Source organism: Leucoraja erinacea, chromosome 37 (genome assembly GCF_028641065.1).
Source record: "Leucoraja erinacea ecotype New England chromosome 37, Leri_hhj_1, whole genome shotgun sequence".
Lineage (NCBI taxonomy): Eukaryota > Metazoa > Chordata > Chondrichthyes > Rajiformes > Rajidae > Leucoraja > Leucoraja erinaceus.
In genome coordinates, this window is record NC_073413.1 from 1,917,382 (window position 1) to 1,937,059 (window position 19,678).

Consider the following 19,678-nt stretch of genomic DNA (forward strand, 5'->3'; position numbering starts at 1 on the left):
GGGACGAAACAGGGACAAATAAACTTCTAGTTGTGTTTAATCAACAAATGTACCCAATATCTTACAATACAAGTTATACCAATGGAGCACATTGTCAAGTCTTGTTTGATATGTATGCACCAAACTATTGTATATAACAATTCTATGCAAATTAAATTTTGGTGTATAATGTCCTTTGGCCAATAAATGATCTTGGGGTCTATGACATTGAGATTATTAGTTGCAGAAAGAAATCTATTACTAAGTACTACATTGAAGCAATTAAGGCCACTTGATTTAAAACTGGAGCTATTTTAATTTTTTTTTTTTTAAATGCAGCATTATATCTAGTTCTGATAAGAGAAAAAAAAGCAGTCAAATTGTAGATTTAAACAAATTATAGAAAAGCTCATACACCACGGTAAAACATTCCATTAAACTCCCAAACTAATCAGAGGAATATTCTTGAGTAATTGTTAATCTTCAAGATTTTAGTGTTAGCCTAGATGCAACGGATAAACAATTTAAAAACACACAGTTGAAAGACTGCTTTCAACATGGACAGAATATTTTCAGATACAAGATGTTTCTTGAAAAAAACTGATGAACTGCTCCCCTCCCCAACTTGCGTTCCACTCAGAGATTGCCCAGTTCACATTCCTCGACATGGAGTCAGCTCTTCCAGAGATTAGTAGGAGAGCGGCAACAACACAAAAGATCTGAATGCTTTCTGCTCCACAGCATGAAAAATGATGGTCGGGGGATGATAGATATTTTTAGCTGTATTAACAAATGATTACCTTCTCCTGGCAGAAATAACTGGGAACAATGTAGTTCCACTGGTGGAAATACAACCTTTAATGAATCATAATGCTGTATTTCTAACTACTTTCATTACTAAAACCGGTTCAACTAATATTATGAAGAAGCTCTTTTTTAAAATGATTCGTATTCACAATACATTTTTTTTTCCAAATGAACAACAATCCCACATAAGATTCAAGTCGATTAGATGCTGCAAAAACAATACCTGCTGCACTAGGACAATGAGAAAGAATATCAAGTTTTATGGGAGGGCTGTTCCAAATTTTAATTCTGTAACACAGATCAAATATTTCTTTGCACTTTATTATGCCTGTAGCTCTGCCCACTCGCAATTTCTAAAAATAATACAGGAATAAATTAGATCATAGGTCTATGACACATGACTCTTCCCACATTCTAGGAAAAAATATTTGGAAGCTTAAAACTAAAACAGGATTAAATGGGAAGCAAAATATTTTGTCTTCCTTCCATCTGAAAGTAAGACACATAGTGGAAAGGACAAATAAGATGAGCAGAGCCGATTTGAGTGTAAATCTTTCTCTGTTCCAAACAGTTCCTCTTACTGTGAGGGAGAAAAGTCTCAGGGTGTTCCCAAAAGTAAAAAATGTTTCATTTCATGATTGTGCATCTAACAAAGTATGGATATGATATGGCAAAATTATTTAGATGCACACTATCAGGTTTTATTCATTAATTGAAGAAGTTTGACTATTGGTGACAATTCAGTCTGTAAATTCAGGCTTTTGCCAGAACTACCTGTCTGTCACCTTGGATGTTCACCGTCAGGTGCAATTTGGTTCTCTGCAGAGTGCAACCTAGAGTTGAAAAGATCATTCTTTTCTGAAGCAATAATTGAAACTTTACTGCTGTTTTTTTGTAGTTAGATGGGTTTTTTGTACACTATAAAGTCAATTTGGCTCCTCCTGTGTCCTGGAGAAAAAAAAACTTCAGTAAGTGGCAAACCCAAATAGCAAATCTGTGTTAAAACAATAAAAATATATGACAAATCTTGAATTGCTCCAGTACTCATCTTGTGATAAGTAAACAATGCAACTAAAATCACACCAGGTATCCAGTAATTACTGGTCCCAATTTAAAACTAGTGGTCTCAAATTGTTGCTTGCAGATTAGTAATAGTGTTCCCCTAAAAAATAAACCTACATATCAAATTGGTCTGGCCAGAGTTGATACTGCATTGCAGACTACTCATTTTCCACTGTTGTGTACACCGTATCTTTGTATATTGTTGCTATTAAAACTGATCGTTTCCATGTCCACATTTATTAACACAGCTGGAAAAATTAGTCATGACTCACGGCTCGATGAACGTGGGGTGTTTCTGTAACTCCCTTGCAGACTGAAGTAGGCAGGCAAAGATACACTGAACCTTTATAAATAAAACAAGGGGCCAAATTGTTCAGTTTGTATATGTAAAAAAAAAGAGTAACTCCCAGCAAATTCAACAATGCATCTAAATGCAGTATTACATGCCCTGAAAGGGAGAAAAAAACCCTCTGTAGTTACATGCAACCCACAGGATTTAAATACAAGTCACTTTCCTTCCAATTTAGGTAATCAATTTTTAAATTTAGAAAGCCTCGTGAACTCAGTTGATCACCCTCCACCCCCATTTGATCTATTCCCCATGCCTCCCCAATTCCATACCCTGTTATTTGAACTATTAAGTATTTCTAAATAAATAACGATCCATCTTCACTCAAAAAAGCTCGCTGAATGCATGGAACGTTTGAAAAGCTGCCTTTTTTCAAAAAATAAATTGAAATAAATGCCATGAGAAACAGATTATTGATTGGCAGCTTTAATCCAATCTTTTAAATCAAATCTTAAAGAATGGTCACTTGAAATATTCAGGTCGTATTCAGTATTTTTTTATAATGAATAAACCATTGTTTCTGTTTCAACCAACTCTGCATTGCATAAATGCCTTCAATCATAATAATAATAATCCAGCACTTTAGCCAAGGTGTAGACTTCTGATCACGCTCATTAATACAATACCCCTTTCCCTCATCTTGCCTTTGCTGGATCTGGGAGACCTTGCGGACCAAGATGACCCCCAGGCCAATCAACAACATTCCACATTTTGAAATGGGGTGATGTGGGAAGGAGAGAAAAGTCCCACGTGACTCCTCTGGATTTTTTTCTGACAGCTTGCAGAGCCCCACTCCAGCTTAGCCATTTGTCAAAGCTGAAGTTTGGTTTCAACAATGGCAAACTACGGAGAATGAAATGATTTTTTTTTTTAAAATCAAGTAAAAGTATAAATAAAAGCATCAAACATATTATTAAAGATTATAAATTACCTTGGTCTTTCCTTTCTTCACTGCAGCCCTAGAATTACCATTCCAATGAATGGGTTCATAGATTCTGCTCAGGGTTGCAAGAACAGATTCTCCAATGTAAATATTGGAGAACCTCATCACGCTCCTGCTCATTGGGGAGTCCAACGGCAGAGGTTCGCTGGTAAGTATGGCACCTCTGCATTCACGCAGCAGTCCCAGAACCTGCCAGCCAGCATTCATGGTGACAAATACCAGTCATTCAACTGAATAGATACTACTTCATTATTGTCTCGTATTCATTTTACCAATTGGTTGGGATTGTCCTGAAAAGTGGCTCCAATTTAATGAGAAAGTAAGATATGTGTATGCAGAGTTAACACTGTAATAATTAGATGCATAATGAACGGTTTCATTAACCAGGGTAAAATGTTCACTTCAAATCAAAAGTTCAACACATTCTCCCCCTCTGTTATCAGGTGTCTTAACAGTCCTACCGTAAGAAAAGGGCATTGTCTCTACCCCATATTGCACTTTGTCTATAGAACTGTTGTGCCACAATACTGAGAACTATATTATGCACTCTGTATCTTGCCCTTTGCTCTTTCTATTTTACTTGAGTTTGATCTGATTGCATTTATGTATAGTTTATTTGACGTGATTGGATAGCATGCAAAACAAAGCTTTTCACTGTACCTCAGTACACATGACATTAATAAACCTAAACCATAGGAATAAATACATTTTACTCAATTTCATCAGAACTTCTGCTCTATCAAGATTAAACATTGCTTGTTTATACTGCTGAAGAAAATTACATCGCCTATAAACAGTCCAGTACAATGAAAGTTTGAATAATATCCTACAATTCGAGCTTTGAATGTACAATATGCCACAGCTAACTGGGTAACAAAATAGCCTTACCAGAGTGCAAAAATAACAGTGAACTAATAAACATATCTGAACTGACAATCTGGAAACAAGGTGAGACCCCTAATGCCCCATATTAGGAATATCATAGAAAAAGTAGACCATTAAACTAGCAATCGTGTAACATAAAAACATAAAACAATGTTCATTCCTAGTAGTTTCCTCTCCTGCATCAACTTCTCCTGCATGATTGAAGACAGACTCCATTACTCATGTCAACATATCTTTTTTGCTCAGCAGCCATAGAAAAAAGGTAACCATTTGATTGTTCCTCCCTGCATGCAAATGCCCCTCTATAATTGGGAAAAACTCTGGGAATGATGGTTGGAAAATGGAGCTGAACACAGAGATTTCGGGCAACTGAATCATCCTACCACAATTGGAGAGCGGTCCTGAAATACGATCTACCTCATTGACCCTCGGATTATCTTTGATCGGACTTTACTGGCTTTACCTTGCACTAAATGTTATTCCCTTATCATGCATCTATACACTGTAAATGGCTCGATTGTAATCACGTATTGTCTTTCCGCTGACTGGTGAGGACATAGCAAAAGCTTTTCACTGTACCCTGGTATACGTTGACAGTAAACTGAACTGAAATTTGTCATTGTTAACTACAACAGTACAAAATTAGGCTAATTAATTTTACAAGCATGTTTCACTCACTCCTCTGCAGCATTTATGAAATGATTGTTTTGGCAAGAATTATAGTTGGAAATCAGTATGGCTTGCTACTCTGGACAATCAATAATACTAAAACTAAGGAACATTTGTTCAAACTGTCAGTTGAAAATTCATTATATTCTACCTATGTTTCTATATACCATTTAATATTAACATCCTGGTAAGGGCACACTTAGTGAGACAAAAAAACAACAGCAACTACATGAAAACTACAAGATACTAAAACAACATCATTAAACTGATGCTTTCTGATTGAAAACAATTATTACTTTTCTAAAAGAAATATTGCATGCGGCCTGATTTATTGGGAACATGGTGTGACTTTATTAAAAAAAACATCTGGACTGATGCTTTTAAATATTTAAGTATCTGCATATAACTGTTACTGAAAAATTATTCCAGAAAAAGTTGGAGGGAATTGTTGGTCATCCTTGTTTCAAAAAGGCTCAGAGAAGTTTGAAAACAGCAATTAATGTAAACTTAATGATTCAATCAAAAAGTTTCACTATTTGTAACTACAGATCAGATGTAATAAAGCAAGTGCACAATAAAAGATGATTTACAACACAACATGCCACAAAGCATCACTCCATACAAGTTTTCAAGATGTTCATTTGGATCACGCACCAATATTCTAAATTTATTAACAACACCCTAGAGCTTGGAACAGAAACTCTGCACAACACGTTCCTGGTGAATACAACTCCTGATCATTAGTCAATAATGTTCTATACCCATCTGGGGCTTAGTCAGTTCCTTAAAAATTATAAAACATTTCAATTTAATAAAAGCTGCATAGATTTATTTTAAATGTTATAAAGCCACATGGTTATTAACCATATTACTATTAGCCACAATATTGTTCTTCAAAGTACTTTCATAAGTGAAAATGTGGTTACTTCATGTTTGCGTAGAATTGAATATTAGCTGGTAAAATGCAGAAAATTGGTGTATATAATTAAAGTAAGATTAAAATGACTTCCTAAAACATGTTCAACACCAGTTCGTTTGAAGATTGAGCCTCATTTAATATATGTTATTTTATCTTCCAGAATTAGTTCCCTCCGATAATGAGATTTTACCAATTTTGTGGGTTCCAAAACAATGGGGTTACAGGACACTACATCCATTGAATAGTCAAATCTAATAAAGGGTGCCGAAAACAAAATTAACATCCTATTGAAATGAGGAACACAGCAGTGTAGAAGGAAGATCCTGACCACTGCTTCACTAGCACAAAGCAAGTGTAGAATTCCTTTAAATTTTACTTTAAACTTTAGAGATACAGCGTGGAAACAGGCCCTTTGGCACACGGAGTCAGCGCCAACCAGTGACCGCCCCGTTTCCCCCGCACTATCCCATACTACATTTACCTTTTAAATCAGTCACAAGCAACTGGTGTTTGCGCTACTTTGACACTACTAGGTTTCAATTGGTTATTGAGTGTCACAAAATCTTTAAATGTTGATCTAACATGAACACAGAATATCTGCCATCTTTATTCTCTTTTCTGCATTCATAATGGAAATTGTCTACGTAAAAATGCCATGTTGCAACTGCAACCCATAACAATATCATGAGGGCAAAAGTGTATAGCATCAAGTTTGTGCAGCCTGCTTACATTATGAATGCTAATTTAAGAATTCATAATAGAAATATTTAAATAGTGTATACATTTAAAATGGGAATGCAATCAGTGTGTCCAATCCACACACACACTGCCCTCCATGATGTTTGGGACAAAGACCATAATTTATTTATTTGCCTCGGTACTCCACAATTTTAGATAAGTAATAGAAAAAAAAAATCACATGTGGTTAAAATGCACATTGTCAGATTTAATTAAAGGTACTCACGACACCCATTTTTTAGGGGCAGCATTTTGGTTTCATCATGGAGAAACTTGTACAGCTCGGGGAGCGGTTTTTATACATAGAGACAGGACGTTCACCAAGGGCGGCCCGCGGGAGGTGACAGCGGAACCCCCCCCCCCCCCCCCCCCTGCGTGGGAGAGTAGGAATCCTCCCCCTCCCCCAGCGGAACCTCGGATCCTCCTGGAAGAAAGGGGAACTAAAAAGAGAAGTGGAGGGTATATTGCGCGGGAGGGTATATCGCCTACCTGGAAGAAACCAGACATTTTTCAGAGCACCATAATGTTTGGGACACATGGCTTCACAGGCATTTGTAATTGATCAGATGTGTTTAATTGCCTCCTTAATGCAGGTATAAGAGAGCTCTCAGCACCTAGTCTTTCCATCACATTTGGAAACTTTTATTGCTGTTTATCAATATGAGGACCAACATTGTGCCAATGAAAGTCAAATAAGCCATTGGCCATGAGACTGAGAAACAAGAATAAAACTGTCTATCCGCTATCATGAGACATCAGCCAAACATTAGACTTTACCAAAATCAACTGTTTGGAACATCATTAAGAAGAAAGAGCACTGGTGAGCTTAATAATCGCAAAGGAAGACCTCCACAGCTGATGACAGAAGAATTCGCTCTATTATAAAGAAAAAAACCCAAACACCTGTCTGACAGATCAGAAACACTCTTCAGGTGTGGATTTGTCAATGGCCACTGTCTGCAGAAGACTTCATGAACAGAAATACAGAGGCTACACTGCAAGATGCAAGCCACTGGTTAGTGTTTGCCAAGTAGTACTTAGAGCAATCAGTACTGGAAAAAGGTCTTGTGGACGGATGAGATGAAGATTAACTTATATCAGTGATGGCAAGAGCAAAGTATGGAGGAGAGCAGCAACTGCCCAAGATTCAAAGCACACCATCTCATCTATGAAACACAGAGGTGGGGGTGTTATGGCCTGGGCATGTATGGCTGCAGAAGGTACTGGTTCACTTATCTTCATTGATGATACAACTGCTGATGGTAGTAGCATAATGAATCCTGAAGTGCATAGACACATCCTATCTGCTCAAGTTCAAACAAATGCCTCAAAACTCATTGGCCAGCGGTTCATTCTACAGCAAGACAATGATCCCAAACATACTACTAAAGCAACAAAGGAGTTTTTCAAAGCTAAAAAATGTAAATTCTTGAGTGGCCAAGTCAATCACCCAATCTGAAGCCAATTGAGCATGCCTTTTATATCCTGAAGAGAAAACTGAAGGGGACTACCCCCAAAACAAACATAAGCTAAAGATGGCTGCAATACAGGCCTGGCAGATCATCACCAGAGAAGGCACCCGGCAACTGGTGATATCCAGGAATCATAGACTTCAAGCACTCGTTGCATGCAAAGGATTTGCAACAAAATACTAAACATGACTACTTTCATTTACATGACATTGCTGTTTCCCAAATATTATGGTGCCCTGAAATGGGGGCACTATGTATAAACACTGCTGTAATTTCTTCCTGGTGAAACCAAAATGTATAAAAATGACCTTTATTAAAATCTGGCAATGTGCACCTTAACCACATGTGATTTTTCTATTACAAATCTCAAATTGTGGAGTACAGAGGCAAATAAATAAATGATGGGTCTTTGGTTTAGCCCTGTACCTCAATCTTTAACTTTGCTTTAATTGAAGGCAATAATTGGTTTGGACTTCCCATATATGTGACAAGAACTGCACACAATATGTATCCTTTGATAAACTTACTCTTCACCCACGACAATACTAAGTTTTGCGTTTTCTGCAAACTTATCAGACACCATTACAAACTAGAGGTACCGGCACAGATCTTTATAGAATACCACAGACCGCAACAGAAAAGACGGTCCTTTCTACCAATGCCCTTTGTCTTAAATAACTACGCTAATTTTGTATCCCACTTACCAATTCACCATATATCAATTGTGACTTAACCTTCTAGACCAGCCTACCAAGAAGGTTTTACCAAAGTCCATATATTCAAGATCCACTACCCTTCCCTACACCTCTACATCAACTCAAAAAAAACTCAATCAGATTTGTGAGGCACTACCTGCCCGCATAAAATCATGCTATTATAATAAAACCATGCTTTTCCAAATACATGTAAATTCTGTCCCTAAACTTCTCCTCCAATAATTTCCCTACCACTGATACAAGGGTCACTGGCCTATTAATTTCCTGCAATATCCCTATTATGTTTTTTTAAATAAAGGAGTATTGGCTTCTCTATCATCTTCTGAGAACGTGACTAAAAAGGGTACAAATATTTGGGTCAGGACCCCAACAATTTCCTCCCTTGCCCTCCTCAATATCCTGGGACAGATCCCCTCAGGCCCTGGGAACTTGGCCACCTTCATGTATTTCCAAGATCCAATTCCCCCTCCATCTTAATATCAACATGCTCTTGAATATCAATTTACATCTCTCTGACCTCAGCATCATCTATGCCCTTCTATTTGGCAAATACTGATGCAAAGTACTAATTTAGGAGTTTGTCTACTTACGCTAGCTTTAGTCATAAATTCCCTCCTTTGTTCTCAAGTGGACCTACCCCTTCCTAATTCAGAAGATGCGGGATCTTTCATCCCAAATATGAAGAAACGTACTAAGGGGACAAAGAGGCAACCATGGCAGAAAAAGAAAGTCAAGGACAGCATAAAGGCAAAAGAGAAGGCATATAATATGGCAAAGATTAATGGGAAGCTAGAGGATTGGGAAGCCTTTAAAAACCTCCGGAAGCAACTAAAAAAACAATGTGGAGAAAAGATTAAATATGAAGGTAACCTAGCCAATAATATAAAAAAAGATACCAAACGTTTTTACAGATATATAAAGAGGGAAAGAGAGGACACTGAATTGCTGTAAAATGACGCTGGAGAAGTAGTAACGGGAAACAAAGAAATACAGACAAACTGAATATGTTTTTGTGTCAGTCTTCATAGTGGAAGACACTAACAACATGCCAGAAATTCAAGTCTTGTGGATAGGTCACCTAGACCAGATGGACTACACCCCACAGTTCTGAGAGGTAGCTGTAGAGATTGTAGAGGCATTAGTAGTGATCTTTCAAGAATCACTAGAGTAGAGACCGGAAAATTACAAATGTAACTCCACTGTTTAAGAAGGGGGTGAGGCAATAAAAAAAATATATATATATATAGGCGAGTTAATCTGACAGTCTAACAATGAGGTTTCAGGGTACTCAAAAGCATATGATAAAATGGATCAAAGTCAGCATGGTTATGTTAAGGGGAGAACTTGCCTGACAAATCTGTTGGAATTTTTTCAGGAAGCAACAAGTAGGACAGACAAAGGAGTGTCAGAGGATGTTGTTTACTTGGACTTTCAGGAGGCTTTTGATAAGGTGGCGTACATGAGGCTGCTAAACAAAAGAGATGGTGTAAAGGGACTTGGGAGTAGTGGCGCAGGATTCCCATATGGTTAATTTGCAGATTGAGTCGGCTGAATGGAAGACAAATGCATTATTAGCATTCATTTTGAGAGGACTAAAATATAAAAGTAAGCATGTACTGAGGCTTTTATAAGATGCTGGTCAGACCACATATGGAATATTGGGAGCAATTTTGGATCCTATGTCTGAGGAAGGATGTGCTGGCATTGGATAGGGTCCAGGGAACATTACGAGAATGCTCCCAGGCATGATTGGATTAACACATGACGAGTGTTTGAAGACTTTGGGCATGGACTTGCTGGATTTTAGTATGAAGGGGTATCTCATTGAAACCTACTGAATAATGAAATACCTAGACAGAGCGAATGTGGAGAAGATGTTTGCAGAAGTGGGAGAGTAGGACTAGACTCTTCTTACATACAGACCCCAATGTGGACTGTCCTTTCCCTCCACAGATAGTGCCTGATCCTCTGGGTTCCTCCAGCTCTTCTCACCTTAGAAAGGGTGGAGGACCAAAGGTCACAGTCCTAGAATAATGGGCAAACCATTTTGACCAAGATGAGGGGCGATTCCTTCATGCACAGGGTGGCAAATCTTGGGAACTGTCTGTCTTAGATGGCTGTGAGGGTGATATCATTCAGAAAAGAGATTTGTTAGATTTCTGAATATCATGGAAATAAAGGGTTATATGGGATACAGCAACAAAATGGAGCTGTGGTAGATTATCACACATGTTCTTGAGGAATGGCATTGCAGACTGGAAGTGCCTCATGTCCTACTCCTGATCCTGTTCTTAAAAGTCTCATTTCACCCACTGTGACAACAATGTATAAAAATAATCCAATAAAATAACTTGGCAAGAGGTATCGACAAAGAACTTCAAAAGCATGTTCTCACTTAGGGAGGCTTTTCCTTTCAATTGGAGAAAAGATGCCAAACACTTTGTTCAATTCGCCGTAGAGATGGAAAGCTTTTTCCCCCATAAAAGAATAAATGCAAGATTAACTGATATTGATTTGGCATGTAGTCATTTAATTTATAGTTGTGGTCATATATCTATGTTTAAAATAAAACAATTGCTGCAGGCGTCAAATTTCACCGCGTGCCAAAGGAATAAAGATTTAAATTGTTTGCCTAATTGTTTCAAAATAATTGACACCCAAAGGTATGAGCCAAATTGAACATTGCAAAGTGTGATACAATCATTAATATTAGAAGTGCAGTTAGTATCATGTTTAGTTATATATGGTGGACAATTTACACGCAAAGTCCCACAACAGACAATAAGTAAGGAATTTCATGGAAGAGTCCAGGTAAAGCTTAACAAAGGATATGACTAAAGCTATAGACCAAGAGAATGCTTGAAATTAATTTAAGAGTATACTGCCAAAAGGGAATGTATCACAGATCTATGCATTTGGTAAGCAAGGTGAAAGTAAAGGTGATTTAGTAACATGAATCTTAAGTTTGAGAACGCACAAGACCAGGAAACAAAGCATTCAACAGTTCCATGATTAATGATTGCATGAAGGAATAAGACAACGAATCAAGAATTATGTTAATACAGGTAATTCTCCCCGCGCCCCCCGCCACTATACAGAGGAGTTCTGATCCTAAAAAACAATCTGTATCACGATTTGCCGGAATGTGAAGTTGCATTATGTTGAAAAAAGTTTTTATTTCTTTACTTTTTTATTACACAAATTTCATAAGATACAGAATAACATTTGTTCTAATGTTTTTGGGGAGTAATTTGTGAATTCTGTAATGGCCAAATTTCTACTACTCATATGGCTGTTACGCAGGGCTTGTATGTATAGTGAAAATGAATGGAAGCTGAAATGTTTCTGAACACATCATGAAGCTAGAACATTATCTGAACACAATGTTGGTTAAGAGGCACCACAGATTTGGTAAACAGGCAGTTCTGCTACAACAATATAGTTATGTTTCAAAGAAACCTCGCATTATAGCGTTAAGGTGGATAATTCTCAGGGCCTGACCAAGTACATCCTCAAACCTTTTAGGAAGCAAAGGAGGAAGTTGAGGAGATCCTTGCAAATAAATTCACATCATCTTTAGCTCCAGGCGAAGTTCTGGAAGATTGAAGGACGGCTAATATTGTACTGTTATTTGAAGGCAGCAAGGGAAACCAGGATAAGTCAGCCTGGTCAGTGGTGGCAAAGTTGTTGGAGGGGAATCTTAAGAACAGGATCGTCAGCATGGCTCTGTGCATTGGAAATTATGTCTCACAAATCCTAGAGATTTTTCAAGAGGTCACCAAGAGGACTGATGAGGGCAGTGGACTGTCTATATAGACTTTGGCAATTCCACATACATTTTGGAAACAAATCTAGCCATGACTTTGAATTCATTGAGCCCTCTCCCCTCTTTAAAGAAATCTTGAAATTCTAACTAAAATTGAAAACTGAAATTTGGTACCACTAAGCAGCATGCCTCCTCCCATGGGTAAATACTGCAGCAAGCAAAACGTAAGCTGCAAGAGGAAGTAATTGGGTAAGGCAGTATCCATGGAAGGCAATGGACAGCCAGAATTTTGGACTGAGATCCCTATTCTGGACTGAAAGAGTAGAGAGGAGATATGTGGTAAAAGAGACGAGGGAGACAGGTGGTGCACAATCTGGCAGCGAAAGGCAGATCCAGGTGAGGTGGAGTGATTGTCAGATGTTGAAGCGTGGAAATAGCAACATTACCAGGTGGGATATCAAACCCCCCCCCTCTTCAATTCTGACCATTTAAACAGCAACGTGCATTAACAAATATTGCCCAGTGACAATATTGCCCTATTTACATCATCATCATCACCAAAACCTCTCACCCTTTCTAATAGACTTTTCCTAGACAATTCCAAAAGGATGGAATAACTGCCTACGTATCTCTTACTTTCCCCATTGTGTAGAAACCCAAACATATTTCACAGATAAAATTATTAATTTCAGTTTTTTTTATATTATGATCGATGTCCACAAATCAATCTCAACAAAGGAGAAAAATCAAATACAGATGATTGATTGACTGCTTTTGAGCACGTGTTCATTCTGCAAATATGGTATTCAGTTTTGGTCTTAAGGCACCTTCATTATTCCTGCTGAAATCCCGTCTAATAAAACTCAATGCAAGTTCAAGAAACAGCATTGTACCCGTACTGTCAAAATCTTTTCTGTCTTTCACCCCAAAAGACTTTTCTTTTTCCTCTATTCCCTTCCTGAAAATCAGAATCATAAATGATTTACGATCATTTTCCAGATCTGACCAAAAGTCATCAATCTGAAAAATTCTATTTTCCATTTCATAGGTACTGCCCGACACTTTTTAAAAGCATTTTTTGCTTTTATTCTCATAAGACCATCAATGAAACTCTGAAATATATTTTTTTAATACTGTTTTATTTTTATCCAATGCTAAAAACAAATGCATCTTCAGAGTATCTTCATGTTCCTTTTTAAATATGTTTGGTAGAGGACCACAACTTTACTGGTGGTGTACTGTTCACTTAGTTGATTACACCTTAACCTAATAATTCCCATGTAACGTTATTTATTTTCACTAGTGAAAACTGATGGATTTATGGTGACTTGAAAAGAGGGACTCTCACCACTTCAGCTGTGTGTGTGTTAAATTAGTTCCCTCATACCGTTGGTAACGCTTCTCCAAGCCATTTCCCCCCGATGTCTTCAGCACTCACTGTTTAAACAAAGATTTAAAAAGACAAAAGAAATACAGAAAAAAAAAATCAAAGGGATATCAAGTTGATCCTAATCCTTACCAGCAGGCTGATTTGATTAATAAAAAAGTTTTGATTTGAGATACATACTTTATGCTTGATCAAACAATTATGGCAATACAATGCTGCAGAAAGCATAGTATCACAAAGGATGCAAATGCACTGTATATCTGACTGCAGTATTGAACTTGACAGAGTAACTCACCTGGGAATGATTACATTGATACAAATGATGAAAATATACTGTCTGAATAATCTTAATCATAATGTAAATCTTGAAAATCAATTTCATCCATGAAACCGTTCCAAGGTACTTTCAATATAAGGATTATGCTTGTATGAACTCTTTAATCACCCCAAACTACTCTCAGCAGAGATAAATAGCAAGCATGTCCAATATCAGATACAATAGAGTTCGTATGAAAATCACAGGACTTAAAAAGGAGAGGTTAGTTATGAACAGATAACTGTGAAATATGAATATATCAAATAAATCAGATAATGTGTAGAGTCATAGAGCTTGGAAACAGCCCCTGCGGCCCAACTTGCCCACACCGGCCAACATGTCCTAACTACACTCGTCCCACCTGCCTGTTTTTGGCCCATATCCCTCCAAACTTGTTCTATCCATGTACCTGTCTAACTGTTTCTTAAACGTTGGGATAGTCTCTGCATCAACTACCTCCTCTGGCAGCTCGTTCCATACACCCTCTGTGAGAAAAAGTTACCCCTCAGATTCCTATTAAATCTTTTCCCCTTCACCTTAAACCTATGTCCTCAATTCCCCAACTCTGGGCAAGAGACTGTGCATTTACCCAATCTATAGTGAACTATACATTTCAATTAAGAACTACTCAACCCAAAATTTCACATTTCCACTGTTCTGACCCGTTTTCTCCAATTGCCAATAACTTGAGACTTTTTTAATGCACAGCCCAAACTGAAGAGCATTGGTGAATAAGAATAATGTGAATTCCTCCCCATCTTCAGTGCTACGATACTTTAACCAGCCAAGTGACTCCAATCGCCAGGACCATCCAGAGCAAATAGGGAGAAAAAAAGCCAAAGATAGGCAAAAAATGCTGGAGTAACGGATCAGACAGCATCACTGGGGAAAAGGAATAAGTGACGTTTCGGATCAAAACCCTTCTTCAGATTAAAGAAGAATCTCAAACTGAAACGTCACATATTCAGTTTCGCCAGAGATGCTGCTTGATCTGCTGAGCTACTCCAGCACTTTGTCTATCTTTGGTACTGAAAACCTCCACTGAGTCGGCGTAGGCAGTATGCTGGTTGCTAAACACTTTAACTCACCATCCCATTCCCGTACTGACCTTTCGGTCCTGGGCCTCCTCCACTGTTAGAGCGTGGCCGAACACAAATTGGAGTAACAACACCTCATATTTTGCTTGGGCAGCTTACAACCCAGCGGTATTAAATTTGATTTCTCTAACTTCAAATAACCCTTGCTTTCCCTCTTTCTCCCCGTCCCTCCCCACTTTAGTTCTCGTAGTTTCATTGTCTTCCTGATTAAATTTACTGATTGTGTGCGTCATTGTCACCCTCCCCTCAGCCAACAATGAGCCATGCTGCAACTCCTTGACCATCGTATGCTTTGATCTGTCATTTTCACTCCTTAACCGTCCAAATCTCCTGTGTCCCCTCTCCCCTGACTCTCAATCTGAAGAAGGGTCTGGACCCGAAACGTTCTCCAGAGATGCTGCTGCCTGACCCGCTGAGTTACTCCAGCACTTGGTGTCGTGTCTTGTCTTGTCTTGTCTTTGGTGTAAACCAGCATCTCTGTAGTTCCTTCCTCACCCCCAGCCATTCCAACCCAATTGACTGTCTGCCACCTCGCCGGCAGCCAATAGAAATGCGGCCACCCGTCGCAGGACCCGCCTCCCTGCATGACGACGGGTGGCGATCTCTCCGCCTATTGGCCGGTCCGGCTGGCAACAGAGAGCGCCCTCCACCCCTCATTGGCTGAGACCGCCAGCCATCAGTTAGCAACACCCCTTCCATTGGCCGGCGGCTCCCGTCGGTGATGGCGGGGAGAGGACGAGAGGCGCGGCCTTGGCCGCTTCCACCATGTTGTGGCCGGGCGCTCGCAGCCGACATGTTACATCGACTCACCCGCAAACAACCGCCCACACACACGCACACACACTAGACTTAAACCGAGTGAGGGCAGACCTGGCCGCCATCGCGCTTACCGTCCCGGGACGTGCCCATCAGCTGGTCGAGCATGGCTCGCATTTGGGCCTGCGCCGACATCTTTCTCCTTCTTTAGCCGATCCGAGACACAATTAAAACCCGGGTACGGTTATTTGGTTTCCACAGTCGTGTCCCGGCGGGGAGCTGCTTGGTTTTTTGCGAGGCGGGCGGTTCGCATCGAGTTATTTTTGCGCCGCTTGTGTGTTTTTTTTGCTCGAGCGCGGCTGCCTGGCCGCCAGCTCGTCCGCCGGAAGTGACGTCGCGGGCCAACGGCGGCGGCTCGTGACGCGGCGCGGGCCAAGTTCAAACGCTGCCGGGTGGGGGGGTGAGGGAAAGGAGGAGGAGTGATAGGTGGAGGAGGAGGAGTCATCAGGAGATGCAGATGTTGCAATCCCGAGCACAAGTCCCAGAGTCTTAGTTTAGAGATGACAGTACGAAAACAGGCCCTTCGACGCATAAACATTATCCGACACACACTAGGGACAATTTACATTTATACCAAGCCAATTGACCTGTAAACATGAGGATAGCCACAAAATGCTGGAGTAACTCAGCGGGCCATGCAGCATCTCTGGAGAGAAGGAATGGGCAAAGTTTTGGGTCGAGACCTTTCTTCAGACCTTCATGCAGAATATAGTGTTACAGTTGCAGATTGAGTGCAAATTAAAAGGAAAAAAATACTCATCCAGTTTGCCTAGGAAGCTGTTTCTACCCTCATCCCTGACATTGGCCTGGATAAAACAAAGACATTTTTCACTGTACATGTGATATTACAACAATACCGATATATAAAAGGAAAGATTTTTTTCATATTTCCTTTTGGTTAAAAGGCCATTAAGTCACTGTCGGGTCTCAGTGTATTTTCATCAATCTCGGTGCAGACCAGTGTTGCACCTAGCAGAGCCACTGCATTAATCCTGATCCATATGCAGGCCACATGCTGATTAGACATTCTTCCTATGACTGTAAGGGTTTCCTCCAAGTTCTGTGGTTTCATTCCATATCCCAAAGACATGAGGGTTGGTAAGTTAATTGGCCATTGTAAATCGTCCCTAGTGTTTGTGGGGAGAATAAGAAATGGGATTAGTGCAGGATAGTGTAAAGTGTAAAGCCTGACAATCGTAAATCTACGGGCTCCCACGAGCTCGCTACCCCGACATCCCCGGGACTCCCCCAAGTTCGAATCAAGGGGAAACTTGGCCCTTGTGAGTAACTCGGGAAAGTGGGACGAGCCTTACTCAGCCTGCCAGGCAGCATCTCTGGATAGACGACGTTCGAGTCGGGTTCCTTCTTCAGACTGATCCCCCCCCATTTTGTCAGGAAAAATTAACAATACTTTTGTTGTAATAAAAGGGAAATTTTGGAGCGTGGGAGGAATCCAGACCAAAAATGGTGAAAACCCACGCAGTCACAGGGAGAACATATGAACTCCATACAGATAGCACCTGTTGTCCAGATTGAATGCTGATCTCTGGCGCTGTGAGGCAGCACTCTACTGCTACACCTCTGGACAGATGGTATTTTATAGCTGGTGCCAGAGTCCTCCTCCTTCCCTGGAGGCTGCAGCAATCTGCCATGCCCCCATGAGAGCTGATGAGGTAAAACTCTGCACTGAACTGTTACACTGCAAAGCCAGAAGACCGTACTCTGAGCTCTACTCAAACCAAAAATCTGTACATGGTGTCCTTGCGGAGGAGCACCTCACATACCCATTTATTTAATGGCCAATAATGTTTTATCATTGTTGTTTTCCCTTGCAACTTTCACTGTTCAAGAAGGTTCTTTGCATTCTGCATCTGTCCCCCAGTTATTTCCCAGTAACTTATTCTCTCCCTTGCATAAATCCACACACCTAAACTCCCATTACCTACTGCACAAAATGGTACTCGGCAATAACTATTTAACCTACCAACCAGTATGTTTCTCAGATGTACAGAGAAAACCAGAGCATACAAATTCCACACAGACCTGCTCTATTTTGGTGTTATTTGTAAAGTTACGGGGAGGGGCACTAGTTGGCTTGTGAATATATAGGGACAGGACAAAGCAATGGGACGAGTGGCCTCCTTTATATTTGGTCAAAGCTCTTACATTTCTCTCGCTGTTTACTCACACAGTTACTTACTCGCAAGATAACAACTTCAGTCATTAAAAAAAAACTTCCCAATCTACAAGTTTAGGAAAAAAGTCAGAGACGGCAAAAGTAAAGGCCCTGTCCCACTTTCCCGAGTCACTCACAAACTCTCCCGAGTTTTCCCCTTGATTCAAACTCGGGGAATTACGGTAATAGCCATTCGTAGGTACTCGGGGTTATTTTTCTAACTCGTGGACATTATTCAGCATGTTGGAAAAACATCCCGACTTACCTGATGCCCCGAGTTCCTATGGCTGGCATTACGAGCCGCTACGAAACATCTACGGGCTCCTACGAGCTCGCTACCGACATTACCCGACATTCCCAGAGTTCGAATCAAGGGGAAAACTTGGGAGAGTTCGTGAGTAACTCGGGAAAGTGGGACAGAGCCTTTACTCAGCCTGCCAGGCAGCATCTCTGGATAGACGACGTTTCGAGTCGGGTTCCTTCTTCAGACTGAGCAATAACATTTTGTCAGGAAAAATTAACAATACTTTTGTTTAATAAAAGGGAAATTTTGGAGCGTGGGAGGAATCCAGACCAAAAATGGTGAAAACCCACACAGTCACAGGGAGAACATATGAACTCCATACAGATAGCAGGTACACAAAATTGCTGGAGAAACTCAGCGGGTGCAGCAGCATCTATGGAGTGAAGGAAATAGGCAACGTTTCGGGCCGAAACCCTTCTTCAGACTGCTGGGGGGTGGGGGGGGGAAGAAGGAAGGAAAAGGGGAGGAGGAGGAGGAGGAGCCCGAGGGCGGGCGGATAGGAGGGTGGGAGGAGACAGCTCAAGGGTTAAGGAAGGGGAGGAGACAGTAAGGGCTAGCAAAATTGGGAGAATTCAATGTTAATGCCATCCGGACGCAAGGTCCCCAGGCGGAATATGAGGTGCTGTTCCTCCAATTTCCGCTGTTGCTCACTCTGGCAATGGAGGAGACCCAGGACAGAGAGGTCGGATTGGGAATGGGAGGGGGAGTTGAAGTGCTGAGCCACCAGGAGGTCAGGTTGGTTATTGCGGACTGAGCGGAGGTGTTCGGCGAAACGATCGCCCAACCTACGCTTGGTCTCCCCCGATGTAAATCAGCTGACACCTAGAGCAGCGGATGCAGTAGATGAGGTTGGAGGAGATGCAGGTGAACCTTTGTCGCACCTGGAACGATTGCTTGGGTCCTTGAATGGAATCGAGGGGGGAGGTGAAGGGACAGGTGTTCCATACAGATAGCACCTGTTGTCCAGATTGAATGCTGATCTCTGGCGCTGTGAGGCAGCACTCTACTGCTACACCTCTGGACAGATGGTATTTATATGATTTCCATTCCCTCCATTCTGGAGGCTGCAGCAAATCGTCTGATCAGCTGAGGTTAATAGCTGCAACCTTCCCTCATTGATGAACTGTACACTGCAAAGGCCAGGAAGAGAGAGGGTAAGATCATATCTGACCCCTCTCACCCTGGCCACAAACTCTTTGAATCACTTCACTCTGGAAGGCGACTCCGGACTGTCAAAGCTGCCACAGCCAGATATTTTTTCCATGAGTAGTAGCTCT

The 19,678-nt window shown here is 40.6% G+C and overlaps 1 protein-coding gene across 5 annotated transcripts in view; it reads right to left on the reverse strand.

Moving 5' to 3' along the window:
• The window catches only part of LOC129713749 (putative RNA-binding protein Luc7-like 2), a 57,399-nt gene extending 41,123 nt beyond the window's left edge, over nucleotides 1-16,276 (reverse strand). For 2 of the 5 annotated variants that reach the window (XM_055663024.1, XM_055663023.1), the window contains exon 1: nucleotides 15,996-16,276. In XM_055663024.1, coding sequence (XP_055518999.1) covers nucleotides 15,996-16,056 — 61 coding nt within the window. In that variant the 5' untranslated portion in view covers nucleotides 16,057-16,276. Of the gene's footprint in view, nucleotides 1-2,120; nucleotides 2,192-13,653; nucleotides 13,743-15,995 lie in introns of all 5 variants that reach the window. The other 3 variants (XM_055663026.1, XM_055663027.1, XM_055663028.1) reach the window with 3 other exon arrangements.
• Nucleotides 16,277-19,678: the final 3,402 nt, after the last annotated feature.